This window comes from Octopus sinensis, linkage group LG16 (genome assembly GCF_006345805.1).
Source record: "Octopus sinensis linkage group LG16, ASM634580v1, whole genome shotgun sequence".
NCBI classification, from domain to species: Eukaryota; Metazoa; Mollusca; class Cephalopoda; order Octopoda; family Octopodidae; genus Octopus; species Octopus sinensis.
Genome location: NC_043012.1, coordinates 57042658 through 57068170, shown reverse-complemented (window position 1 = coordinate 57068170; position 25513 = coordinate 57042658). Strand labels below are relative to the sequence as shown.

Genomic DNA, 25513 nt, shown 5'->3' with positions numbered 1-25513 from the left:
ACCACATAGCCACTCCTATATATATATACATTTATCTATTTATTTATACATACATATATATATATTCTTTTGTTTGTTTCAGTCATTTGACTGCAGCTGCTTGAGTACTCCTTAAAATCTATATGAATATATACATTGTTGTTATTGATGGACAATTATGTAATCCGGTTCATTAACTGTTTTTGTGTTGTGTTTAAAATATGTTTTATTCAAAACATTTACTATTTTCTCCAACCCCAGTTGTTCATACATCTCCTCTGACACATCGTACACCGAAAACAGAACCTTTAAGCCATTAGGAGCCACTACAATACCAATAACAATAATACAATAACACTGCTTTAAAAAAAATAACATTTCTTAACTCTTTCCACCCAGAACTTAATATATTCCCAGTTTCATTTCGTACAATTTATTTGGATAGAAGAAAAGAGACAAAAAAAAAAAAACCAGGCTATATACCCATTGTTTATTTTATCCTCTTGAATTATAAACTCATTATTATCAGCAAAGAACTTTAAACTTATCAACGAGACATATTTCACCTTTTACTTCTCTCAACAGGTAAGTAACAACTTACTGCGATAATTTTAAAGCTTCTTCATGGACCGTGATAATTGACAAATGACTTAATCTAAACAACGGTCTTTTCTTATAATTAGTTTGTGCTCATTAGTTTTTCTATTGCTTTTAAACGTATTTTTACCCCTTTTGAAATCTATTTCCTCGAAGTTGGTGATATTGCTTTTACCTTTCTGTAAAAAGTTGCTAAAACATCTATATTGGACATCAATCATCATTGACAGGTGACCTGATCAATATTTATTTTTTCTATAAATGATAGGGGTTAATGTTTACAATGTTACCTGGAAACAAAAACAAAGAAAATAGAGCAACGGGTGAAATGGATATCTTCTAATGAAATTTTATATTAATATGAAGGCGCATAGCTTAGTGGTTAGGGCAATCGGCTCACGATTTTAAGGTCATGAGTTCAATTCCTGATGATGCGTTGTGTCCTTGAGCAAGACACCTTATTTCACGTTGCTCCAGTCAACTCAGCTGGCAAAAATTAGTTGTACCTGTATTTCAAAGGGCTGGCCTTGTCACACTCTGTGTCACGCTGAATCTCCCTGAGAACTACGTTAGGGGTACATGTGTCTGTGGATTGCTCAGTCACTTGCACGTTAATTTCACGAGCAGGCTGTTCCGTTGATTGTATCAGCTGGGATCTTCGTTGTTGTAACCAATGGAGTGATCCTATATTAATACCTTTCAAATGGCATGCCTTTCTATTCACACTCAAAACACTGAGCATATTTATATAAAATTTCATTGAAAGCTATCAGTTTTCCTCAAAGTTATGGGGAAAAAATTGGACCTTGTGAATTTTCTGAATGTCCTCTCTCCAACCTCTTTTAAAAGATTTTCCCCACAAATTTCAATATTATCGTAATCTATTCCGTTTGCAAGCTATTTATATAAAATTTCTTCTTTCTTTATTGCCCACAAGAGGCTAAACATAGAGGGGATAAACAAGGACAGACAAAGGGATCAAGTTGATTACATCAACCCCAGTGCGTAACTGGTACTTAATTTATCGATCCCGAAAGGATGAAAAGCAAAGTCGACTCTGGCGGAATTTGAACTCAGAATGTAACGGCAGACGAAATAGCGCTAAGCATTTCACCCGGCGCGCTAATGTTTCTGCCAGCTTGCCGCCAGCTCACTATTTATATAAAATTTCATTAAAAAAGTGAAACCGATTTTCCTAAAAGTTATGAGGGAAAAACTCGGATCTTGTGAATTTTCCGAAAGTCCTCTCCCCACCCCACACTGTTCCTTTGTGCGCATTTTTGTATGGACTATTATGCTTTTGGAAAGCAAGGAATAGGTAGGGGTAAAGTAAAATTTTGAAAACGTGCAGCACAGAATTTTGTCAGTGAACAGGTCGCAGTCTCAAAGCAATGAAAATATTTTGGCCAATATAATGACCTTCACCCAAGAACAAAAGAAAGAAAAAAAATAACCAGCCTGGGGAGTGTTAACAAGTGAGTGGAAAACAAATATGAAAATAAAAAATGCACACTGATGACCCTGGGGTGGTGGGGGGAGGAGATTTTCGGAAAATTCACAAGATCCGATTTTTCCGTCATAACTTCAGGTAAAAATGGATATATATTGATTTTTTTGGTTATGGAGGATCCAATTCTGAAAAAAAAATTTCAAAATCGCATTTTCAAAATTTCAATCCTCCACTCTTCATTTTGCATTTTTCAAGAACCTTTTTCTTTTTTTTGCAAAATACGTAGAAAAATACAAAGATTACGATTTTGGAAAAAAATCGTTTGTAAAATTTCAGTTTTTCAACAAGCAAAAAAAAAATATATAATATACTCTCAGGCTTTCAAGCCAGCTATCCACATGCTAGAAATAATAACCAAATCTCACAAAACATAATGAAATTTCAGAAATGTGATTTTTGAAATTTTTGTTTTTTCAGAATCGGATCCTCCATAACTAAAAATGTGGGATTCCGTAAAAAAAATCAATATATATCTATTTTACCCGAATTTATGACAGAAAAATCGGACCTTGTGAATTTTCTGAAAATCCCCTAGAAACAACAGCCAACTCTCCCTTGAATTGCACACCTTTTCCTCTGAATATATTTATAAGTTTTCTTTATTTTTACTGAAAAGGCTCCTTCCATGGTTTTTAAGTGCAAAAATGAACTGGCCAAAATCGGTCCAGAGTGAGATGATGAGGGGAAGGGGGTTGTATAAAAAATTTTCAAAACTTTTTTCCATAAAATGATGACCCTCTCACCTTCACCCGCCATCATTTTGAAGCTGTGGTGAAAAACAAATTGGAAAAGTCCCAACCAAAACAGAGAAATTCCAACTTATGTGGTCTTATTGATCCAAAACTCCTCTGGGAAAAAATTTTCCTCACAAATTTCTTTACAATCGTAATCTATGCTGTTTGAAAGGGATTTGTAAAAACTTTCATTAAAAGATACCCATTTTCCTGAAAGTTTTGAGGGGAAAAAGCCAGGTTATGTGAATTTTCCGAAACTCCTCTTCCCAATCCCTCGGAAAAATTCTTCTGACCTACCACTAGAACCTACCACTAATGCCCTGTCTCACTCGCATGTCTACATGCTTCCGTCCACTATTGCTGCCCAAGGTCAAAGAGACCCACACTGGTCTTTTCCTCTTCCAGTAGGGCCCTTCAGCCATTGACGTCACTGCCCTGCCCTTTCTTTCTGGTTCACCTCATCCTCACACAGGATTATGTTGTCCGATGTGAATTTATTTAAGACTGTAGGGTGAAATTTCAGAAGAACTGGCTGCTATTTCGAGCAGGTCGAGCAACTGCGAAGGAGCTGCCTTGTTTATGCTGAAATACTTCTTCCCTCTCTCTCTCTCTCTCTCTCTCTGTCTCCCTCCCCTCTCTCTCCCTCAATCTCCATGTCTCTCTTTCACACGTAAATTCATTCACTCTGTTTCTTTTTCTCCCTCCTTCTCACACAGACATTCTGAGTTCATGCATAGTGTGTGTACGAGAGAGTGACAGGGAGAGAGAGAGATTCATGAGTTTCTTTCTAGGGAGGGCATCCAGCTCCTCTCTATGGCATAGCACCAAAGAGGTGGCCCTCTGGTTTTAATGCCAACCGGGGGAAGAGGTGAAGCAAGGTTTACACAATTCAATATAGTCAACTTTTATCTATTTATATCAAAAGGGCTGCTGGTCAAGGCACTTTCCTTAACTAAGGGCTTCATAGATATTAACAGTGGAGACATAGATGTTATCATACATGCCAGGAGAACAGTGCTGTTCAGTAAAGATTTGACATGGGTCAAGCAATCCAACCCTTAGATTTCCTTTGATGGGGTAATGGGACCCCATGACAGCGCTCACATATGTGATCTCATAGGACTGTACATCATGACTACCTTAAGGAAGATGTTCCCGTAAGTCTACTTCGGTCTCTACAGAGATGACAGTCCGGCCATCTCTAAAGGAACCAATGGGCACACAATAGGCTCAGAAAGGACCTGATTATCACCCTAGGCTCTATGGGATACAAAATCACTATCAAGATTAATCTCACCACCGTAGATTTCCTAGATGTCACTCTAGACTTTGGTTCCAGTACACACAGGCCCTACTGCAAGCCAAACAAGAAGTTTTAAATTGGTCTCTTTCGACCCCTGTCATGTTCAAGTGGTGGTGGTATGGGTAGCAACAGCAGAAGCAGGGGCACTAGATTCCCCTCATCCACATGCCTCCAAGAACATTATCAGGATAACTGCTGTCAATGGACCTGGCAATTAGAAGTCATATTTACTTAGCACTATCATCTCTCGCCAAAAATAAAATAACCTTTTAAATGCAACATGTATATATCATTTCTAAATATGATGTTTCTCCTTCTATTTTATCTAGCACTTTCATTGCAAACATGAATAGACTAATGGTATTTGGAATCATCTGTGAAAATAAAACAAAGGTTTCTCTTCTCTATGCCACACACACGATTTCCATTAATGGTTTTACGTCACACGTCAACATCGAGGCTGAATATATAAATGAAAGCCAACACAAGACAGAAGCTAAGTTTGTTTTCCCTGTGGAAGAAGACAGTGCCGTATATAAATTCGAAGCTAAAATTGGTGATGTCCATTTAGTTGCCAAATCTAAAGACAAAGATGTTGCCAAAAAGGAATACAAAGAAGCTGTAGATAAAGGTCAGTCTGCCATTTTGTTGCGAGAGACAAGTACATCTGGCGATATTTTTGAGTATAGTTTAGGTAATATTCCAGCAAATGAAAAGATCCTTTTACAAATATGCCTTGTTTCTGAACTTTCTTGTGAAGTTGATGGGGCAGTGAAATTTCATATGCCATTTGTGCTTAATCCCAGATATGGTCTTAAACCTGCAGATGAAAATTATCAAAATGCACCTAAACCAAAAGAGTTTAGTTTCAATGCCTCCGTCAACTGGAATTCACAAATCAAAGACATCAAATCAGAACATCCAGTTAAGGTGGAATATCAGGATAACAAGTGTCATGCAACTGTGAGAATGGCAAAGGAATTCAGTTTTGAGAAAGACCTTCTTCTGCAAGTGTACTATGAAGATGTAGAAAAACCACAAGTAATTTTAGAGAAAGGAGATGAGAATTCTAAAGGAATGTTTTCTAAAGATATTATGATGATAAATGTATTTCCAAAACTCCCGCAAGTGAAACAATCTGCCGCTAATGACTATATTTTTGTTATTGATCGCTCAGGAAGCATGAGTGGAGAGAAAATTGAAGCAGCAAAAGATACTTTGTTACTTTTCTTAAAAAGTTTACCTTTGGATTGCTCATTTAATGTTATCAGTTTCAATAATGATTTTGAATTTCTGTTCAAAGAAGGAAGCCGAGAATATAGTGAAGATTCTCTGAATGAAGCATTGAAATTCCAGAAAAATCTATATGCTTCAGGAGGGACAGAAATTCTTGATGCACTGAAATCACTCTCTGACAAAAAACCATTTCAAAATTTCCATCGACAAGTATTCTTAATAACTGATGGTGAAGTCTACAACACAAACGATGTCATTCAATTGGTCAAGTCACAAGTAAACAACACACGATACTTCACAATTGGTATTGGTTCTGGAGCTTCTACAGAATTGGTCAAAGGTATTGCCTGCGCAGGGAAGGGACAAGCAGAGTTTGTGATGACAAACGACAACCTTAAGGCAAAAGTTATGCGTTTATTAAAATTGTCAATGCAACCATTTGTATCTTCGGTTTGTCTCTCTGCTAAACATGGTGAAAACAATAAAGAATTATCCTTTATTTCAGTTCCAGAAAGGCTGCCATGTATTTTCAGTGAAGAAAAATTAATCCTTTATCTAGTTTTGCATGAAACTGAGACTAGTTGCAAAAATGTGAAATTGAATCTTTGTGGTAAAATTGGTGAATCAGACTTTTCACTTGATTTTGAAGCAAGGTTGTTCAGACAGAATGATAAAGAAATGACAATACACCGTCTTTGTGTGAAAAGGAAAATACAAGAACTGGAAATAAATGAAGATTTGGGTAAAGGCGATGAAATAAAATCAGAGATTGTCAATTTGGGTACAGTGGCTAATTTGGTTTCAAAGTACACAGGTTTTGTTGGTTTGAAGAAGCTTATTCCGGAATGTAAGCCAATGTCTCAAAGGGCTTCTTGTTCAGTGCCAGGATCACCACCACCACAGTATTTAGAAGAAGAGTTTGAATGCATGAGTTTTGATTCTGTAGATTCTAGTACTGATTTTGTGGATTCTGGTTTTGATTTTGTAGATTCTCGCTGCTTGTCTTGGGCATTTAGAAGATCATTAAATGTGAGTGATGTAGAATCCTTTATGTCTTCTAAGACAACAAATGAGGACATTTTAACATGTTTGGTTGACCTACAAGCTTTCTCTGGTTTCTGGAATCTAGACGATCAATTGGCTCAAGCTCTCAATATTTCTCTTAAGGATCTGAACGATGAGAATCCATCTGTTAGTGATAAAGTATGGGCTACAGCTCTTGTTGTTGCTGTACTAAGAGAAAAATTAGCTTCCCAGCACTGTGAATGGGAATTTATTGAAAAGAAAGCAATTGTGTGGCTGGAATCTCAGAATATACAACCACTGTATTCAGAGAAGTTACTAGAAAAAGCTACAAACTTCATAAAAAACAAAATGGTTGCCTAACGATTTCTGTTTATTTCATATTTTAAGACTTTCACTACTGTATAACTGAGAAAAATACCTTAACATTTTAACTTGTATATCATTACTTTTACTCAGCTAATTCCTGTAACAGATCAATAAACAAATATTTTATATATCTATACAGCTGTAAAATATAATAAAATATAAAACCATAATCCTTATATTTATTGAACTTGTGTTATTTTCTGTGTGCAATATGAATATATGAAGTTTAAAGACATTCAAACTGAGTACTGAACATTTAACTCTGCATGGAACTGAATTATTTGATTTTTTTCTTTTTTTAGCTGTAGGTGCAATAGTCACCAATCTTGGCTTTGCTTTTTATGCTTTTGATGTCCATAAAAGAATGGCCAATTAAGAAATAAAATTGATTAAATCAATTACATACTCTACACACATTTCTGGCCCTGTACACGTTTTGTGAATCGGAATTTTAATGTAACTATGTGTATACCATATCCCGTCTTTTATCCACAACTCATTTTGGTCGTTGGACTGCAGCCATTCTAAGTCACAACCTAAAAGGCATTTTTTAGTTAAACACATCAACCCCAAAACTCATTTATTTTAAAATTGGGTAGTTATTCCATCAGTCTCTATGGTAGAACAGCTAAATTATGAGGAGGTATAATAAACACACTCACACACACACACAAAATGGGCCTCCACCCTGTTCCTGTGTACCAAACACACTCACAAGGAATTGGTCTGCTCTCGGCTATAATAGAAGACACTTGCTGAAGGTATTGTCTTGTGGGACTGAACCCTAAATATCATGGTTGTAAAGTTTTGTAACAAAAATAATTTTTTGTAACTAAACACTTTCAAACTTCGTATACTGGTAAGAATGTGTCACAGAAAATTCTCAAATTTTGGAAGTTATTTCTTGTTAAAGTTGTCATATTTCGGTAATTTCAACCAATCAATGATGTGTATTCAGATGAATAAAATTAATGCTGTTGTTTGTTAACAACTTCCGGCAGTGTATATTTCGTTTGTCGTTTTATTTATGACATATTTAATCTCAGTTACGTTTGTATGAATAAACGAGTGTATCTGAAGCATGTTTACTTTATAGCACCACCATAATTGTTCGTGCTTCATTTTTCATTTTTTTCCGTAACCCTAACCCTAAAACCTTAAACCTAACTCTAAAACCCTAACCCTAAAACCTTAACCCTAAAATCCTAACCCTAACACCTTAAAGCTAAAACCAGTACAAATGCATGAACAATGTCAAAAATAACAGTGACAAACACCGCCAATAGTTGTAGTTAACAAACAACAGCAGTAATTTTATTCAGCTGAATACACGTCATTGATTGGTTGAAATTACCAAAATACGACAACTTTAACAAGAAATAACTTCCAAAATACAGAATTTTCTCAACAACGCCAAGATTAAAAGATGTTTTATGTGACACATTCTACCAGTATACGAAGTTTGAAAGTGTTTAGTTACAAAAAATTATTTTTTAAATCTGTCAGTCAAAAGGTAAAGATCCCCCTTCATTTTCTGGAAAAATGTCTAGATAGACTATTTTCATTTAAAAGTTATTAGTGTGGTACACCCAAAAACTGAAGAATCTGAAATAAAAAAAAACGAAAGGACGTTACGCAAAATAATGACAACAAAACAATAGTGTTGCTATAGTATGCAAACCAGCTGGGAAAAGTTTTATCAAAATCGATTCACAGAAAACTGTGAAATCCTAAATTTCACTCCTAAGCTATTAGTGTGGTTTTAGGTGTATAGTAGCAATGCACCCCGGCGTTGCCAAGGTGTAATGACCTACAGTCACATTGTTTCTTTCTTACGGGCAGAATTAGCACACGTGGAACATGAAGCAAACAACTCTACCTTATGAACATGCTTTCCGGTCATTTTGTGATTAACAACCCTGCAGTTTCCGTTTACCAAATTCGGTCAGATATCTACGGTTGATCTAGGGGCTATAGTAGAAAACACTTGTCCAAGCTACCATGCAAAGGGACTGAACATGGAACCATATGGTTGGGAAGCAAACTTCTCAACTACACAATCATTCGTCCCACTATGTCTCCAAGTTAGAAGTTCATCAAGCAGAGATCTATAAAATAAATGCCAGATTGAAATACCAAAATCAAAACAAATCAAAATAGATGAACATCAATGGAATTTGTATCTTTGTGGTACCAGTGCCGTTGGCACACAAGAAAACCATCCGAACGTGGCCGTAGCCAGTACCGCATCGACTGGCCTCCGTGCTGTGGGCACGTAACAAACACCATCCGATCGTGGCCGTTCGCCAGCCTCATCTGGCACCTGTGTCGGTGGCACATAAAAACACCATCCGAAGACCCGGCAAGACTAGGCACCTGTGTCGGTGGCACATAAAAACACCATCCGAAGACCCGGCAAGACTAGTCAGGCCATAACCCGTGGCCCCTACCTGGGACGTAGTCAGTCCACCTGGGCATACCTTCCTTCTTGTGACACTTGTGAAGGCCTGTTGAGGCAAGTGAAAATCAAAATCAAAACAAATCAAAATAGATGAACATCAATGGAATTTGTATCTTTGTGGTACCAGTGCCGGTGGCACACAAGAAAACCATCTGAACGTGGCCGTAGCCAGTACCGCATCGACTGGCCTCCGTGCTGTGGGCACGTAACAAACACCATCCGATCGTGGCCGTTCGCCACCCTCATCTGGCACCTGTGTCGGTGGCACATAAAAAACACCATCTGAGCGTGGCCGTCTGCAGCCTCGTCTGGCACCTGTGTCGGTGGCACATAAAAAACACCATCCGAGCGTGGCCGTTCGCCAGCCTTGTCTGGCACCTGTGTCGGTGGCACATAAAAAACACCATCTGAGCGTGGCCGTCTGCCAGCCTCGTCTGGCACCTGTGTCGGTGGCACATAAAAAACACCATCCGAGCATGGCCGTTCGCCAGTCTCGTCTGGCACCTGTGTCAGTGGCACATAAAATCACCCACTACACTCTCGGAGTGGTTGGCGTTAGGAAGGGCATCCAGCTGTAGAAACACTGCCAGATCTGACTGGCCTGGTGCAGCCTTCGGGCTCCCCAGACCCCAGTTGAACCGTCCAACCCATGCTAGCATGGAAAGCGGACGTTAAATGATGATGATGATGATGATGATGATGATGATTGCGGTCAGTATGACCAATTAAATTTTTGAAGGCGATACATCATCATGGCAACAGTCGAAAGAAAACCAAACAAAATAATGTTTAACGACTTAATGGTTTCAAATTTAAGGTAATGGATTACTAACCACAGGATAATGAGTTCAAGACTTCGTATTGAACTTCCACTCTAAACGATAACACTATATGTGCATTTCAGTCTACTTGACTTCCAACAATTAACAATTGTAATCTGAAGTGGGATGGTTGGCAGTAAGAAAGATGACCAGATTTCTTTAAAAATTATTGTGCAAAATATTCCGAGAGAAAGTATTTTTTTTCCCCACAACAAAACACACATGCACACACACACACACACACACGTGTGTGTGTGTCTGGTAACTTGAGCTACTACAAATAGTAGCAAATCTCTCTTAAAACACCCTTTCATCAAAAGAAACACACACATTTACAGTATTTCAGGGTTTAAAAAAAATTCACCTCAATACACGTCATTGATTGGTTGAAATTGCTGAAATGCAAGAAATTAAACAACAAATAGCTTACAAACTACAGAAAGCCAAGAGAAAAAGATGTTTTATAAACACATTCTACCGGTATACGAAGTTTAAAAGTGTTTAGTTACAAAGAAATTATTTTTAAAATCTGCCGGTCAAAGCGAAAAGATAACTAAACCTCTGAAAACAGTGCCCCAACATGGCAGATGTCCAATAATTAAAACAAGTAATTGAATAACAGACTATACATTACAATGTATGCAGGATAGACCCCTTGCATTGAGGAAACCCCCTCCAGGATTTGATCACAGAATCTACAATGACAAACATGGCACACAAGAGATATACGATTAGCTATCAACACCAACACCAAATCTTTGGCTTATTCAGAGCTTGGTTTAACTATGATAATATTATTTACACAAGGATACATATTGCATCCGTTTACACCAAATGAAACTATTTCGTTTCGCAATTAGTTTTTACATTCCTCATTTTTTGTTGTTTTTCCAATCGAAATATGTTTATTGTAGTATCTCACTATATATAATGAGGATATATATATATATATATATATATATATATATATATATATATATGTATATATATATATATATATATATATATATATATATATATAATAGAAATATTAAAATAACTAAGTCTCTCTAAAAGAGAACAGCGGCAGCGTTCCCGGAAAATAATAGTTATCGCCATACTAATATGGCATTCTTATAAAAATAAGAAAAAAGCTGTCCGCTTATTAGCTCCATGAGGCCATCGCCCTAAGTTAGCTATTTGATACACAAACTGTATCCATATAACCTTCGAACAAGGGAGGTCAGTCGCTCCACACTACTTGACCGGCAGCTACAGACGCGTTTCGGAGTATTGCCCCTTTTCAATGCAGCGTAGCCAGCCAGTAGGTGTCACTTCCGACAATCTCTGTTCGATGGTTTTATTTACCTAGTTTCGGTGGAATACATCCACTTGTTTTCAATAATAGAAATATTAAAATAACTAAGTCTCTCTAAAAGAGAACAGCGGCAGCGTTCCCGGAAAATAATAGTTATCGCCATACTAATATGGCATTCTTATAAAAATAAGAATGCCATATTAGTATGGCGATAACTATTATTTTATATATATATATATATGACATAAAACCACATTAAAATCCAAATCCAAACCTAACGCAAACAGGAGCGAAGAGGAGAAAAAAGGAAATAAAAAGTAAGAAAAATATCAATTGAGCACCAAAGCTATACGTCCCCTGCCCAATTCAAGATCACAACATACATGTACACTGCAACATAATTTCTTTTCCTCAACAGGCCCTGCCCTATATAACATTGTCCCGAGGGAGATCAAAGAGGAAAAGGATCCCATCAACTTTAAACAGAGTCTGGATAGATTCCTTCAAAGAATACCAGATGAGCCACCCATAATTGGATACAACTCACCCAACAAGAACTCACTACTTGAACAAAACTGGATACAACACACCCAACAAGAACTCACTACTTGAACAAAACTGGATACAACTCACCCAACAAGAACTCACAACTTGAACAAAACTGGATACAGCTCACCCAACAAGAACTCACTACTTGAACAAAACTGGATACAACTCACCCAACAAGAACTCACTACTTGAACAAAACTGGATACAGCTCACCCAACAAGAACTCACTACTTGAACAAAACTGGATACAACTCACCCAACAAGAACTCACTACTTGAACAAAACTGGATACAACTCACCCAACAAGAACTCACTACTTGAACAAAACTGGATACAACACACCCAACAAGAACTCACTACTTGAACAAAACTGGATACAACTCACCCAACAAGAACTCACTACTTGAACAAAACTGGATACAGCTCACCCAACAAGAACTCACTACTTGAACAAAACTGGATACAACTCACCGAACAAGAACTCACTACTTGAACAAAACTGGATACAACTCACCCAACAAGAACTCACTACTTGAACAAAACTGGATACAGCTCACCCAACAAGAACTCACTACTTGAACAAAACTGGATACAGCTCACCCAACAAGAACTCACTACTTGAACAAAACTGGATACAACTCACCCAACAAGAACTCACTACTTGAACAAAACTGGATACAACTCACCCAACAAGAACTCACTACTTGAACAAAACTGGATACAACACACCCAACAAGAACTCACTACTTGAACAAAACTTGACTTAAACAAAACTTGACTTAAACAGGATTCGAATAATCCTATCATGTGATGCTATTAAGTTAGACATGGCCTGGACCAATCTTTGGTCGAAACATATCTAAGTTTATCTAAGTTTATCTAAGAGGTCCCAAGTGGTTGTAGAAAGAGGTTTTCGTAATTGTCAATATAAATGTATTGATGGGCATTGTTGGCCTCTCCCACGCCTCCTCTCTCTTTCTCTCTCTCTCTCTTCGTCCTCCCCTTCTCCGTCTAATTTGTTGTTGGTGGCGCACCATTATATAATCTGGTTCATCATCTGCTTTGGTATTATACTTAAAATTTGTTTTATTAATAAATTTACGTTTCTCGCTTAACCGGGTTGCTCGTACTTTTCTGTTGATGCATTTTACGTGGAGAACAGAACTTCTAAGCTATTAAGATATTCAACCAATCTGTAAGATTACTTTCCACTTCATATATACGCAGTTCCGTTTCGTACAATTTCTTTTGGCAGAAAAGAAACCCGGATATATACCCGTTGTTTATTTTATCCTCTTGAATTATAAACTTTAAACTTATCAACGAGACATATTTCACCTTTTATTTCTCTCAACAGGTAAGTAACAACTTACTGCGATAATTTTAAAGCTTCTTCATGGACCGTGATAATTGACAAATGACTTAATCTAAACAACAGTCTTTTCTTATAATTAGTTTGTGCTCATTAGTTTTTCTATTGCTTTTAAACGTATTTTTACCCCTTTTTGAAATCTATTTCCTCGAAGTTGGTGATATTGCTTTTACTTTTCTGTAAAAAGTTGCTAAAACATCTATATTGGACTTCGATCATCATTGACAAGTGACATAATCAATATTTATTTTCTCTATAAATGATTTATATTCATTATTTGGGAAATGCTTTTTAATTTTTTAATTCGGACTTATTTTCCGCCCTTGTCTATGAAGATATATTTTCCACTTGAAATTATAGGATGACGCTTCTAATTTCATTGCAATTCGCTTTCACTTTTATATTGACAGTATTTTCTTTTTTCATCTGTAAACTGCATGTTAACCCGTTGTTTTGCCATGGGGCCAGTTGTTACCTTTCTTTTATCTTTTACTTGTTTCAGACATTTGACTGTGGTCATGCTGGAGCACCGCCTTGATGTGTTTTAGTCAAACAAATCGACCCCAGGACATATTTTTAAAACCTAGCACATATTCTATCGGTTTCTTGGTGGGGGTAAAGTGCAAGCACCCCTTCTGTTTTTTTTTTTTTTTTTTTTTTCATAACTTTCTTTGGATTCCTACGTTTTCGAAATCGGAGATTACGAGCGACTTTGCTTAAATAAAAATATGTTTTCAAAATTTTAATTCCCCACCACCCAATTTTTAAATTTTTCACTGATTTAAAAAAAATTTTTTTTTCTGTTTAATCCTCCTGGAAACATACGGTGATTATGAATATGGGAAAAAAAAAGGATCCAATAATGTTTTCTTTTGACACATTCTACCAGTATACGAAGTTTCAAATTTTTTAGTTAACTAGAAAATTCCGTCCATCAAAAAGAAAAAATCCCAAAAGAATTTTTCATTTCAAATTTTCTTAGGAAACACACACACACTCTGGGCGTATATTCTGGTTGTGCTTGGTGTGCAGTGCATACCCATCGAAAATAGCAAATTCATTATAAATATTAATCTTACTTATTAATTTAATCACAAATTGTAATGGAAAACTTTTTTAATACCCCTGCTTGAAATATGGTAGCATTGGCTGTAGCAGCACACACAACTTGATACTGTAGCGATATCGTTACACTCATTGCTATCTTCACTGTTTGAGAAGAGTATTAAGAATAATCTCGTTCGAGATTACAAACATCTTCGGCTAGTTTAACATTGTTGTAAACTCTAATTCGATTGGCTGACACGTGGTCTCTACTACGTTCGCACCGCTGGTTGTCACGTGACGCGATTTGTCTCCGCTTATTTTCGCGCCATTGTTCCAAGCAGCCAATCACAGCTTTCCATTTCTGAAGTTAGTTTTGAGCCACATAAACCTTATAAAAGAAGTGTTCTCAGGAGGAAAATACAATGTTACTAAAACAAAGACACATTCACAAGTAGACAAACAAATGGTTTGATTAGGGTATAATCAATTTGGCGAGGAAACTAAAGAGAAAATATTACGACGATGACCACCACAGATCTACAATGGAAGAATTCACCACGTGTAGTTGAGGGTAAAAGAAATCGTTGAACGACAGTAAGTACGTCCAAAATTTATAAAGCAGTGACATACATACATACATAGATACTTGTAGCACACATGTATATACGTGCAGAGTGAAAATAAATCACACTATTTAATGTGACGGACTACACTGCAAAAAAATCAAAAATTTCATTTCTGTTTACAAACTTTCTCCGTGTCTATACGCACAAATACTTTTATGTATACACACGCAATATTTAAGAAAAAAGGAATATACACAAAAAGAACGAAACATGTGTATATACACACACAATATTTAAGAACAAGGAATATACACAAAAAAGAACGAATCAAAAACAAATATTTTATATTTTACTTTTATCGTATTGTTGTTTACATTTTCTGTCTCTACGGATGACCAGAACCAACAGAATCGCCATGGTGAAATCCATAGCGGCGTGCGATAAGACTGGTCGCTGCTCTAAAATAGAACACTGCCCAGAAAATCACACCTGCCACATCTGTACGGAACCCGAAAATACGTTCCGTAATCGCTGGGTCGAATGTGGGACATGTCTCATCTCTGTCTGCCTCCAATGTGCCACGGACTTTCAGAAGATCCCAGGCCAAAAAAAGAGCCATCATAATGCTATGATGGATAGACTCTGGAAGATGGTTCAGCTTAAATCTTGGACTTTTCAGTGTCAGGCCTGCGTGCCTCCACAACCGACGATTGTGTCTCCCCCTGCCACTCCCGTGGAGGAGGCGGAACAGCAACAGCAGCAACAACAAAATCAACCACAACCAGAGCAGCAGCAACAACAAAATCAACCACAACCAGAGCAGCAGCAACAACAACATCAACAACAACAACAGCAACAACAAAATCAACCACAACCAGAGCAACAGCAGCAACAACAACAACACCAATTGACCAGTGCGGTTCTTGCAGAACTGCAACAATCGATCTGTGCTTTAAAAGGGGAAGTAGCAGGAATAAAAGCAACCATTCAGGTTGGACTCCACAATGAGGGGTCTTATCGGAATGCTCTGCTAAAGAACCTCCCTGTACCTGTACCTCTTGTCGCATTTAAGACCGCGGATTCTGCCACCCATGAAGTCATTGCCATTGGGGTACCAGAAGACATGGCTGATCTTCAGGCTTTTGCTGCCAACTCAGCCAAAGACCTAGGCTGCGTTCCCCCAACGGGTGCTATCCGCCTTGGACGACCTGGCCCAAAACCTAGGCTCATCAAGTTGTCTTTTACGGACCCCACTGAGGCAACCTCTTACCATCTGGCCTCAGTTAAAGCTGGGCGGGAAAATCGGACCACCTTCCGAACACGCCCAGGCTTACCGTCCGATGTACGTCCGAAGCTACGTGTAGTGGCTTCCCTGAATAGGAACTCAGCTCTACAGGAAAGCTTCAGTCTTCGGGAAGATGGACAAATCTGGAGATTTGTCAAGACTGCTGAAACGTGGAAGAGAGATACCAGCTGGTCTGAGTGCTCTCTACCCACAATAACTAAAAAGACTACAGCAACTCAGGGAAACTAAGCCAGAACAACCTGCCATCCTCTACACACCATCATAAACTGCGAGCAGGGTACAAATTGTTGTCCTTAAATGCTCGCAGTTTATGCAACAAAATACATTTGTTCAACGCCTACGTCAGAAGTGTTGACCCTGACTTCATCACTGTCACGGAAACATGGGCGCATTCCTTACTCTGTGATGGGGTTTTCAACATTACGGGGTACAACCTCTTCCATAAGGACCGCACTAACCGCCGTGGTGGTGGTGTGATGGTCTACGTTCGTTCAAATTTTTTGGTAATTCCTTGTGCCGATTTGAACGAATCACAAGAAGAAGTTTTTTTCTGTGACGTGCGTATGACCATGTCAACACTCCTGCTTGGCGTTGTTTATCGTCCCCCAAGTTACCATCGGGACACACAGCTTTGCAATGTCCTCCGAGCTGCTGCCAGGAAAACAGCCACTTATGTGTTTATTGCAGGCGATTTCAATCATCCTGAGATCGATTGGGAGACCTTCCATTGGCCACAGAGTGCAAACGATTTTGTTGAGCTTGTGCTGGACTCAAACTGGTCACAAGTAGTCACCTCTCCAACAAGAGGCGACAACACCTTGGACCTGCTCTTCACCACAACTCCTGAAGCGGTTATCAATTGCACTACGGAGGAACCACTAGGTGACTCTGATCATGCTATGATCATCGCCAATCTGGCTCTTGCGGGCAACGAAAACCTGAACCATCTACAATCTGCTTCCTTCGATTGGAAGAGAGCAGATTGGAACCTGTACCACACTGAACTACAGCACCCAAACTGGCGTGAATTCTACAACTCTGGAGATGTGAATACTATACTCCAGAGTATCCTGGACTCAATATGGGCAGCATGTGCAGCATCTGTGCCACGTAAACAAAAAAAGAAGAACCGCCCCAAAAGGGCAATTTGGGATACTTCAGCGGTCCGACTTGCCAGGAGGGAACGTCGGACTGCTGAACGGGAATACAGGTTGCATAAATCAGACACCAACAGGAAGAAGCGGAATAAATCCTCCAACCATCTCAAGCAAGTGACAAATAAAGCAGTGCTTGAATTTGAACAGTGCATAGCAGCCAATCCTGACAGCAAGGTTTTCTGGAAATATGTGCACTCAAAGCAGAGACCTCACTCTCCAGTGGGCCCTCTTCGCAACCCTCACACAAACCAGATCACTGACGACCCCAAGGAATGCGCAGAACTCATTGCCGAGTACTATGCAAACATATTCACTGTTGAAAGTCAAAATGTACCATCTTCACCATCACTAACAGCAAACTCCATAACAACTATGGAATTTACACCTGCAATGCTGCGACGTCACCTTCAAAATAAGCGCAACTATGCCTCCCCTGGTTTCGATGGAGTTACATACCTGCTTCTCAAACGTGGCAGGCACTTCCTTTTACACCAGCTTTCTATTTTCTTCCGGTACTGTCTCAACAATGGTGCTACTCCGGAGCAGTGGAAAACTGCCAGTGTCATTCCTCTGTTCAAAAAGGGCGACCGCACATCACCTGTCAACTATCACCCAGTCAGTCTCACTAGCTGTATTGCAAAACTGATGGAATCGTGTGTCAGAGAAACACTCTGGAACTTCTGGAGCTCTCACAGTCTCATCCGACCCTCACAATATGGATTTGTCCCTAACTCCAGCTGCAGTGACCAGCTTGTCGAGTTCCTTGAGGACATTACTCAGATTACTGACAGTGGCTCATGGGTGGATGTTGTCTACCTTGACTTTGCTAAGGCTTTCAACTCTGTGCCACACAAAAGGCTTATGGTGAAACTCTCTGCAATGGGTGTGGGGGATGACCTTTTTAACTGGTTGAAATCTTTCATCCTCAGCCGAAAGGAGGTAGTCACAGTTCTAGGACAGCACTCTACACCATATGAGATGTCATCGGGTGTACCACAGGGATCTGTCCTTGGTCCCCTCTTGTTTGTGGCATACATTAACGACATAGATGCCAATTTAAAGAATGCCACAGTATTGAAATATGCAGACGACATCAAGCTGTACCTTGAAATCAAGAGGACAGATCCTGATGTCTACAACTCTTTCCTGCAATCAGACCTAGACACAATGCAGCAATGGATCACAGACTGGCAACTGAAACTGGCTGTGGACAAGTGTACCACCATGCATTTTGGGAGAAAAAACCCTGCGTTCACTTACTCCCTCCACAACACTGATATCAAGAAATCCTCTTGCGAGCGTGACCTAGGCATCACTGTCAGCAGTGATTTGCGTTGGTCAAAGCATATCTCTAAGATTGTCAGGAAGGCCGAGGGTGTCTTGGCATCACTCAGCAGGTCTTTTGTTAGCCGCTCTCCAGCCATCTATTTAAAACTGTATACAGCTATGGTACGACCACACTTGGAATTCGCATCATCAGTTTGGAACCCCTATCTTGCACAGAACATTGACCTCCTGGAATCTGTCCAGAGACGTGCAACCAAACGCATACCCTCCATCAGACACCTACCATATTCTGAGCGCCTTGTTTCCCTGGGCATGGATTCACTGAAGCTCCGGCGTTTGGCGACGGACTTGGTAAACACCCACAAAGTTATCAACCACCTCACCAACAACAACACTGAACACCTTTTTGATCTCCATGTGTCTAACACACGTGGACATGCCTACAAAGTCAGAAAACAATACAGCTCCCATGACTTTCGGAAACATTTTTTCACGCTCAGAGTTGCTGAAGCATGGAATAAACTGCCTGCGTCAGTTGTTGACTGCCATGACACTGCATCTTTTAAGGCCCTCATGCTTTCCGAAATCCGCCGAAACTACACCTGATTATATATACACTTTAGATGAGTTGTAGTGCACCTGAGCACTGTACACAATTATTATTATTATTATTATTTTAAATATCCGTCTTAGGTTTTTAGTTCTTTTCAGAGCTAAACCTCTGACCACAGAGTTCGTCTTTGGTTTTAGTTCTTTTCAGAACTAACCTCTGACCACACAAAGTTCATCTTAGGTATTTAGTCCTTCTCAGGGCGAACCTCTGACCACAGAGTTCGTCTTTGGTTCTAGTCCTTCTCAGGGCGAACCTCTAACCACACAGAGCATACTCGACCATGTTCCAGTTCGAAAGGCAGGCGACCACCATTAATACAAGATGTTACAGATACCTCTCATACTGTTAGTGTGAAAATATCACCACGAAAAGAACGGTTACAGGATATCTATAACTAGAGAAAAATAACCAAACAGAATATATAATGAAGACGCAGCAAAAACCAAGCGACAGACACAACTCATCGCCAAACATCGTCTCTATCTACTAAGGTTTAATTTGTACACAAGACAACTACAGATTCAACTAAAGCGGTTAGGTGAAAATATCACCACGGGAAAAACGGCTACAGTTGATATATCTGAAAGTACATTCATATCAAGAGAAAGCTAAAACACAACAAGTGATTCAATTAATCTCAACTACGACACGCAACATCTTGATATGGAACGCTTACACTCCGTGTACGTCATAAACGGTAAATCAATTATCTGTTCTTGAGTTCTAGTTCTTCTAAGAACTTAGGCCACCTGCTGCTCAACTTAGAGATATGCGATTGTTACTGCTACTACCTGTTGCTAGGCTGATACCAACAACATGAACTGTGAACCAAATTCCATTGTTATTCCTCTGGTCACTATTTCTTATACTGGTGACCCCCTTTAATACGCAGCCATTCTGATATCCTGCGCGGCCAACGGTAACCATTAGTTACGGAACTGACACGAGAACGCTGAAGAAGGAACTTTATAAGAAAAACAAAAAAATATATATATAATAATATCAATTTTATCGCCGTTTTGTCTACAACAAAACGTCTGGCAAGAGGTTATATGTAGCGATATCGTTACACTCATTGCTATCTTCACTGTTTGAGAAGAGTATTAAGAATAATCTCGTTCGAGATTACAAACATCTTCGGCTAGTTTAACATTGTTGTAAACTCTAATTCGATTGGCTGACACGTGGTCTCTACTACGTTCGCACCGCTGGTTGTCACGTGACGCGATTTGCCTCCGCTTATTTTCGCGCCATTGTTCCAAGCAGCCAATCACAGCTTTCTATTTCTGAAGTTAGTTTTGAGCCACATAAACCTTATAAAAGAAGTGTTCTCAGACAAATATCCGTCTTAGGTTTTTAGTTCTCTTCAGAGCTAAACCTCTGACCACAGAGTTCGTTTTGGTTTTAGTTCTTTTCAGAACTAACCTCTGACCACACAAAGTTCATCTTAGGTATTTAGTCCTTCTCAGGGCGAACCTCTGACCACAGAGTTCGTCTTTGCTTCTAGTCCTTCTCAGGGTGAACCTCTGACCACACAGAGCATACTCAATCATGTTCCAGTTCGAAAGGCAGACGGCCACCATTAATACAAGATGTTACAGATACCTCTCATACTGTTAGTGTGAAAATATCACCACGAAAAGAACGGTTACAGGATATCTATAACTTAAGATGAATCCATTTTAGTTTCATCATGGGATAATATAGAACAAACACTAAAGACCAAAAGTACAACTTGTTGGGTAGTGTTGTAAGACACAGGAATATGTTGGAAGAGTTTTATCACAAAACTTATGGAATCCATATTCAGTGTTAGCAAAGTCAAATGTCTTCACTGACATATTAAAGGTGATGGCAGCCATTTTCCTAATGTTAGCCTCGTCCTTCTTGATGTAGTGAACAGTGGTTCTGTTCACACTAAAATGGCAGCCTATGGCAGCGAAAGTTCTCCCTTCCTTCAACATATCCAGAAGTTTCACCTTCTCAGCAATCGACATCATTCTTCGTTTGCATTTAGGCTCAGTATGAGCCTTGGAAGAAGCAGCACGCTTGGGAGCCATTGCAGGGGATGAAAATGCAAAATTCAACACAAAGAAACAAAAAGAATTACACACTGCACAGCGTAAAATAGTACAGTAAACCACTAAGCGAGAAAGCCTGAAGCGAAATGGCCGCGAAAGGGAAGATGCTGCAGATCTGAGCGTCAGACAAAGCACCAATCACAGGCCAGATTACAAAATAGGAAGCTGCAATTCGTCATCTCTCTCCATTGCACCAATCACAGCCTGTCTTAAGTTCAAATACCCCTGTATATGCTTTTTTGCTATTTTATGCTTGTTTTGTTGTTCCTAGACTAGTAAATAATATTTATTATTAATATTTTAATGGATTAAATGAAAAATTTTAGGTGTTCATATATATATATTTTAAAAATCTGCGATAGTTGAACTGCGTAGTAGCAAGGGATCAATGTATATAAATTTTATGTAATTGAATGGCCTGTGCCTCTCTTCACTTCACCAAACCTTTGGCAGGTCTTTGACAGATTTTACATCCTTCAATGCATCCAGATAGCATCCTACCCACCAAGCACTCTTGGTGTTTTTGCCAGTTTAGTCGTTGACAGTTCAGATATGGTACAGACTGTACTAGGTGACATGTTACAAGTGGCAATCATGACTAACATGCCATATTTATATATGAATTTTTTTCCTATTTTGATCTTTACATGTAATTATCATCAGGATCCTCAATAATTCCATTTTTGGGGGTTTTTTGCATTAATTTTTGTTTATTTTTTTTCTATACAGGTATTTTAAATACAATATGGATTGTATAATGGTATTTGGAATCATCTGTGAAAATAAAACAAAGGTTTCTCTTCTCTATGCCACACATACAATTTCCATTAATGGATTTACATCACACGTCAACATCGAGGCTGAATATATAAATGAAAGCCAACACAAAACAGAAGCTAAGTTTGTTTTCCCTGTGGAAGAAGACAGTGCCGTATATAAATTCGAAGCTAAAATTGGTGATGTCCATTTAGTTGCCAAATCTAAAGACAAAGATGTTGCCAAAAAGGAATACAAAGAAGCTGTAGATAAAGGTCAGTCTGCCATTTTGTTGCGAGAGACAAGTACATCTGGTGATATTTTTGAGTATAGTTTAGGTAATATTCCAGCAAATGAAAAGATCCATTTACAAATATGCCTTGTTTCTGAACTTTCTTGTGAAGTTGATGGGGCAGTGAAATTTCATATGCCATTTGTGCTTAATCCCAGATATGGTCTTAAACCTGCAGATGAAAATTATCAAAATGCACCTAAACCAAAAGAGTTTAGTTTCAATGCCTCCGTCAACTGGAATTCACAAATCAAAGACATCAAATCAGAACATCCAGTTAAGGTGGAATATCAGGATAACAAGTGTCATGCTACTGTGAGAATGGCAAAGGAATTCAATTTTGAGAAAGACCTTCTTCTGCAAGTGTACTATGAAGATGTAGAAAAACCACAAGTAATTTTAGAGAAAGGAGATGAGAATTCTAAAGGAATGTTTTCTAAAGATATTATGATGATAAATGTGTTTCCAGAACTTCCGCAAGTAAAACAATCTGCCGCTAATGACTATATTTTTGTTATTGATTGCTCAGGAAGCATGAGTGGAGAGAAAATTGAAGCAGCAAAAGATACCTTGTTACTTTTCTTAAAAAGTTTACCTTTGGGTTGCTCATTTAATGCTATCAGCTTCAATAATGATTTTGAATTTCTGTTCAAAGAAGGAAGCCAAGAATATAGTGAAGATTCTCTGAATGAAGCATTGAAATTCCAGAAAAATCTATATGCTTCAGGAGGAACAGAAATTCTTAGTGCACTGAAATCACTCTCTGACAAAAAACCATTTCAAAATTTCCATCGACAAGTATTCTTAATAACTGATGGTGAAGTCTACAGCACAAACGATGTCATTCAATTGGTCAAGTCACAAGTAAACAACACACGATACTTCACAATTGGTATTGGTTCTGGAGCTTCTACAGAATTGGTCAAAGGTATTGCCCGCGCAGGGAAGGGACAAGCAGAGTTTGTGATGACAAACGACAACCTTAAGGCAAAAGTTATGCGTTTATTAAAATTGTCAATGCAACCATTTGTATCTTCGGTTTGTCTCTCTGCTAAACATGGTGAAAACAATAAAGAATTATCCTTTATTTCAGTTCCAGAAAGGCTGCCATGTATTTTCAGTGAAGAAAAATTAATCCTTTATCTAGTTTTGCATGAAGCTGAGACTAGTTGCAAAAATGTGAAATTGAATCTTTGTGGTAAAATTGGTGAATCAGACTTTTCACTTGATTTTGAAGCAAGGTTGTTGGGACAGAATAATAAGGAAATGACAATACACCGTCTTTGTGTGAAAAGGAAAATACAGGAATTGGAATTAAATGAAGATTTGGGTAAAGGTGATGAAATAAAATCAGAGATTATCGATTTGGGTACAATGGCTAATTTAGTTTCAAAGTACACAAGTTTTGTTGGTTTGGATGAACATGTTCCAGATGCTATTCAAACAGTCACTATGGCATTTACATTTAAAGCCACGCGTTCTCGTAGTAAGAATGTTCCTGCAATAGTAAGAATGTTCCGTAAGTTTTACAACAGAGTTTTACAACACTCTATGCCAAAGCCAGTACGTCCGAGAGAAGATATAGCTGGAATGTATGCTTCCATAAATAATTCCTTAAGTATAAATGCTGAGAATTCAAGACAGTCACCTCACTCAGACTTAACCTCTTCAAAGGGAACAATTAAGGACATTTTAACAGGTTTGGTTGATCTACAAGCTTTCTCTGGTTTCTGGAATCTAGATGATCAATTGGCTCAAGCTCTCAATATTTCTCTTAAGGATCTGAACGATGAGAATCCATCTGTTAGTGATAAAGTATGGGCTACAGCTCTTGTTGTTGCTGTACTAAGAGAAAAATTAGCTTCCCAGCACTGTGAATGGGAATTTATTGAAAAGAAAGCAATTGTGTGGCTGGAATCTCAGAATATACAACCACTGTATTCAGAGAAGTTACTAGAAAAAGCTACAAACTTCATAAAAAACAAAATGGTTGCCTAACAATTTCTGTTTATTTCATATTTTAAGACTTTCACTACTGTATAACTGAGAAAAATACCTTAACATTTTAACTTGTATATCATTACTTTTACTCAGCTAATTCCTGTAACAGATCAATAAACAAATATTTTATATATCTATACAGCTGTAAAATATAATAAAATATAAAACCATAATCCTTATATTTATTGAACTTGTGTTATTTTCTGTGTGCAATATGAATATATGAAGTTTAAAGACATTCAAACTGAGTACTGAACATTTAACTCTGCATGGAACTGAATTATTTGATTTTTTTCTTTTTTTAGCTGTAGGTGCAATAGTCACCAATCTTGGCTTTGCTTTTTATGCTTTTGATGTCCATAAAAGAATGGCCAATTAAGAAATAAAATTGATTAAATCAATTACATACTCTACACACATTTCTGGCCCTGTACACGTTTTGTGAATCGGAATTTTAATGTAACTATGTGTATACCATATCCCGTCTTTTATCCACAACTCATTTTGGTCGTTGGACTGCAGCCATTCTAAGTCACAACCTAAAAGGCATTTTTTAGTTAAACACATCAACCCCAAAACTCATTTATTTTAAAATTGGGTAGTTATTCCATCAGTCTCTATGGTAGAACAGCTAAATTATGAGGAGGTATAATAAACACACTCACACACACACACAAAATGGGCCTCCACCCTGTTCCTGTGTACCAAACACACTCACAAGGAATTGGTCTGCTCTCGGCTATAATAGAAGACACTTGCTGAAGGTATTGTCTTGTGGGACTGAACCCTAAATATCATGGTTGTAAAGTTTTGTAACAAAAATAATTTTTTGTAACTAAACACTTTCAAACTTCGTATACTGGTAAGAATGTGTCACAGAAAATTCTCAAATTTTGGAAGTTATTTCTTGTTAAAGTTGTCATATTTCGGTAATTTCAACCAATCAATGACGTGTATTCAGATGAATAAAATTAATGCTGTTGTTTCTTATCAACAACTTCCGGCAGTGTATATTTCGTTTGTCGTTTTATTTATGACATATTTAATCTCAGTTACGTTTGTATGAATAAACGAGTGTATCTGAAGCATGTTTACTTTATAGCACCACCATAATTGTTCGTGCTTCATTTTTCATTTTTTTCCGTAACCCTAACCC

General features: G+C 38.1%; 2 protein-coding genes across 4 annotated transcripts; both read left to right on the top strand.

Moving 5' to 3' along the window:
• Positions 1–339: 339 nt before the first annotated feature.
• Positions 340–24536, top strand: LOC115220462 (von Willebrand factor A domain-containing protein 5A-like). 3 transcript variants are annotated; one of them, XM_036510167.1, is made up of 2 exons: positions 340–564; positions 22038–24536. In XM_036510167.1, exon 2 carries the CDS (start codon positions 22054–22056, stop codon positions 24352–24354), a length of 2301 nt encoding a protein of 766 aa, XP_036366060.1. In that variant the 5' UTR covers positions 340–564; positions 22038–22053; the 3' UTR covers positions 24355–24536. The 3 variants fall into 3 exon arrangements, with proteins under 3 accessions (XP_036366060.1, XP_029646449.1, XP_029646450.1); XM_029790589.2 differs by lacking the exon at positions 340–564 and adding an exon at positions 12854–13236; XM_029790590.2 differs by lacking the exon at positions 340–564 and adding an exon at positions 14732–14892.
• On the top strand, positions 477–6927 carry LOC115220333 (von Willebrand factor A domain-containing protein 5A-like). The gene is made up of 2 exons (XM_036510168.1): positions 477–568; positions 4453–6927. The coding sequence occupies exon 2, from the start codon at positions 4469–4471 to the stop codon at positions 6743–6745; it is 2277 nt and encodes a 758-aa protein (XP_036366061.1). The 5' UTR covers positions 477–568; positions 4453–4468; the 3' UTR covers positions 6746–6927.
• Positions 24537–25513: the final 977 nt, after the last annotated feature.

What these genes read in the sequence shown, in the direction of transcription:
- LOC115220462 (XM_036510167.1), top strand. Translation starts at nt 22,054, where the DNA reads ATGGATTGTATAATGGTATTTGGAATCATCTGTGAAAATAAAACAAAG.
- LOC115220333 (XM_036510168.1), top strand. Translation starts at nt 4,469, where the DNA reads ATGAATAGACTAATGGTATTTGGAATCATCTGTGAAAATAAAACAAAG.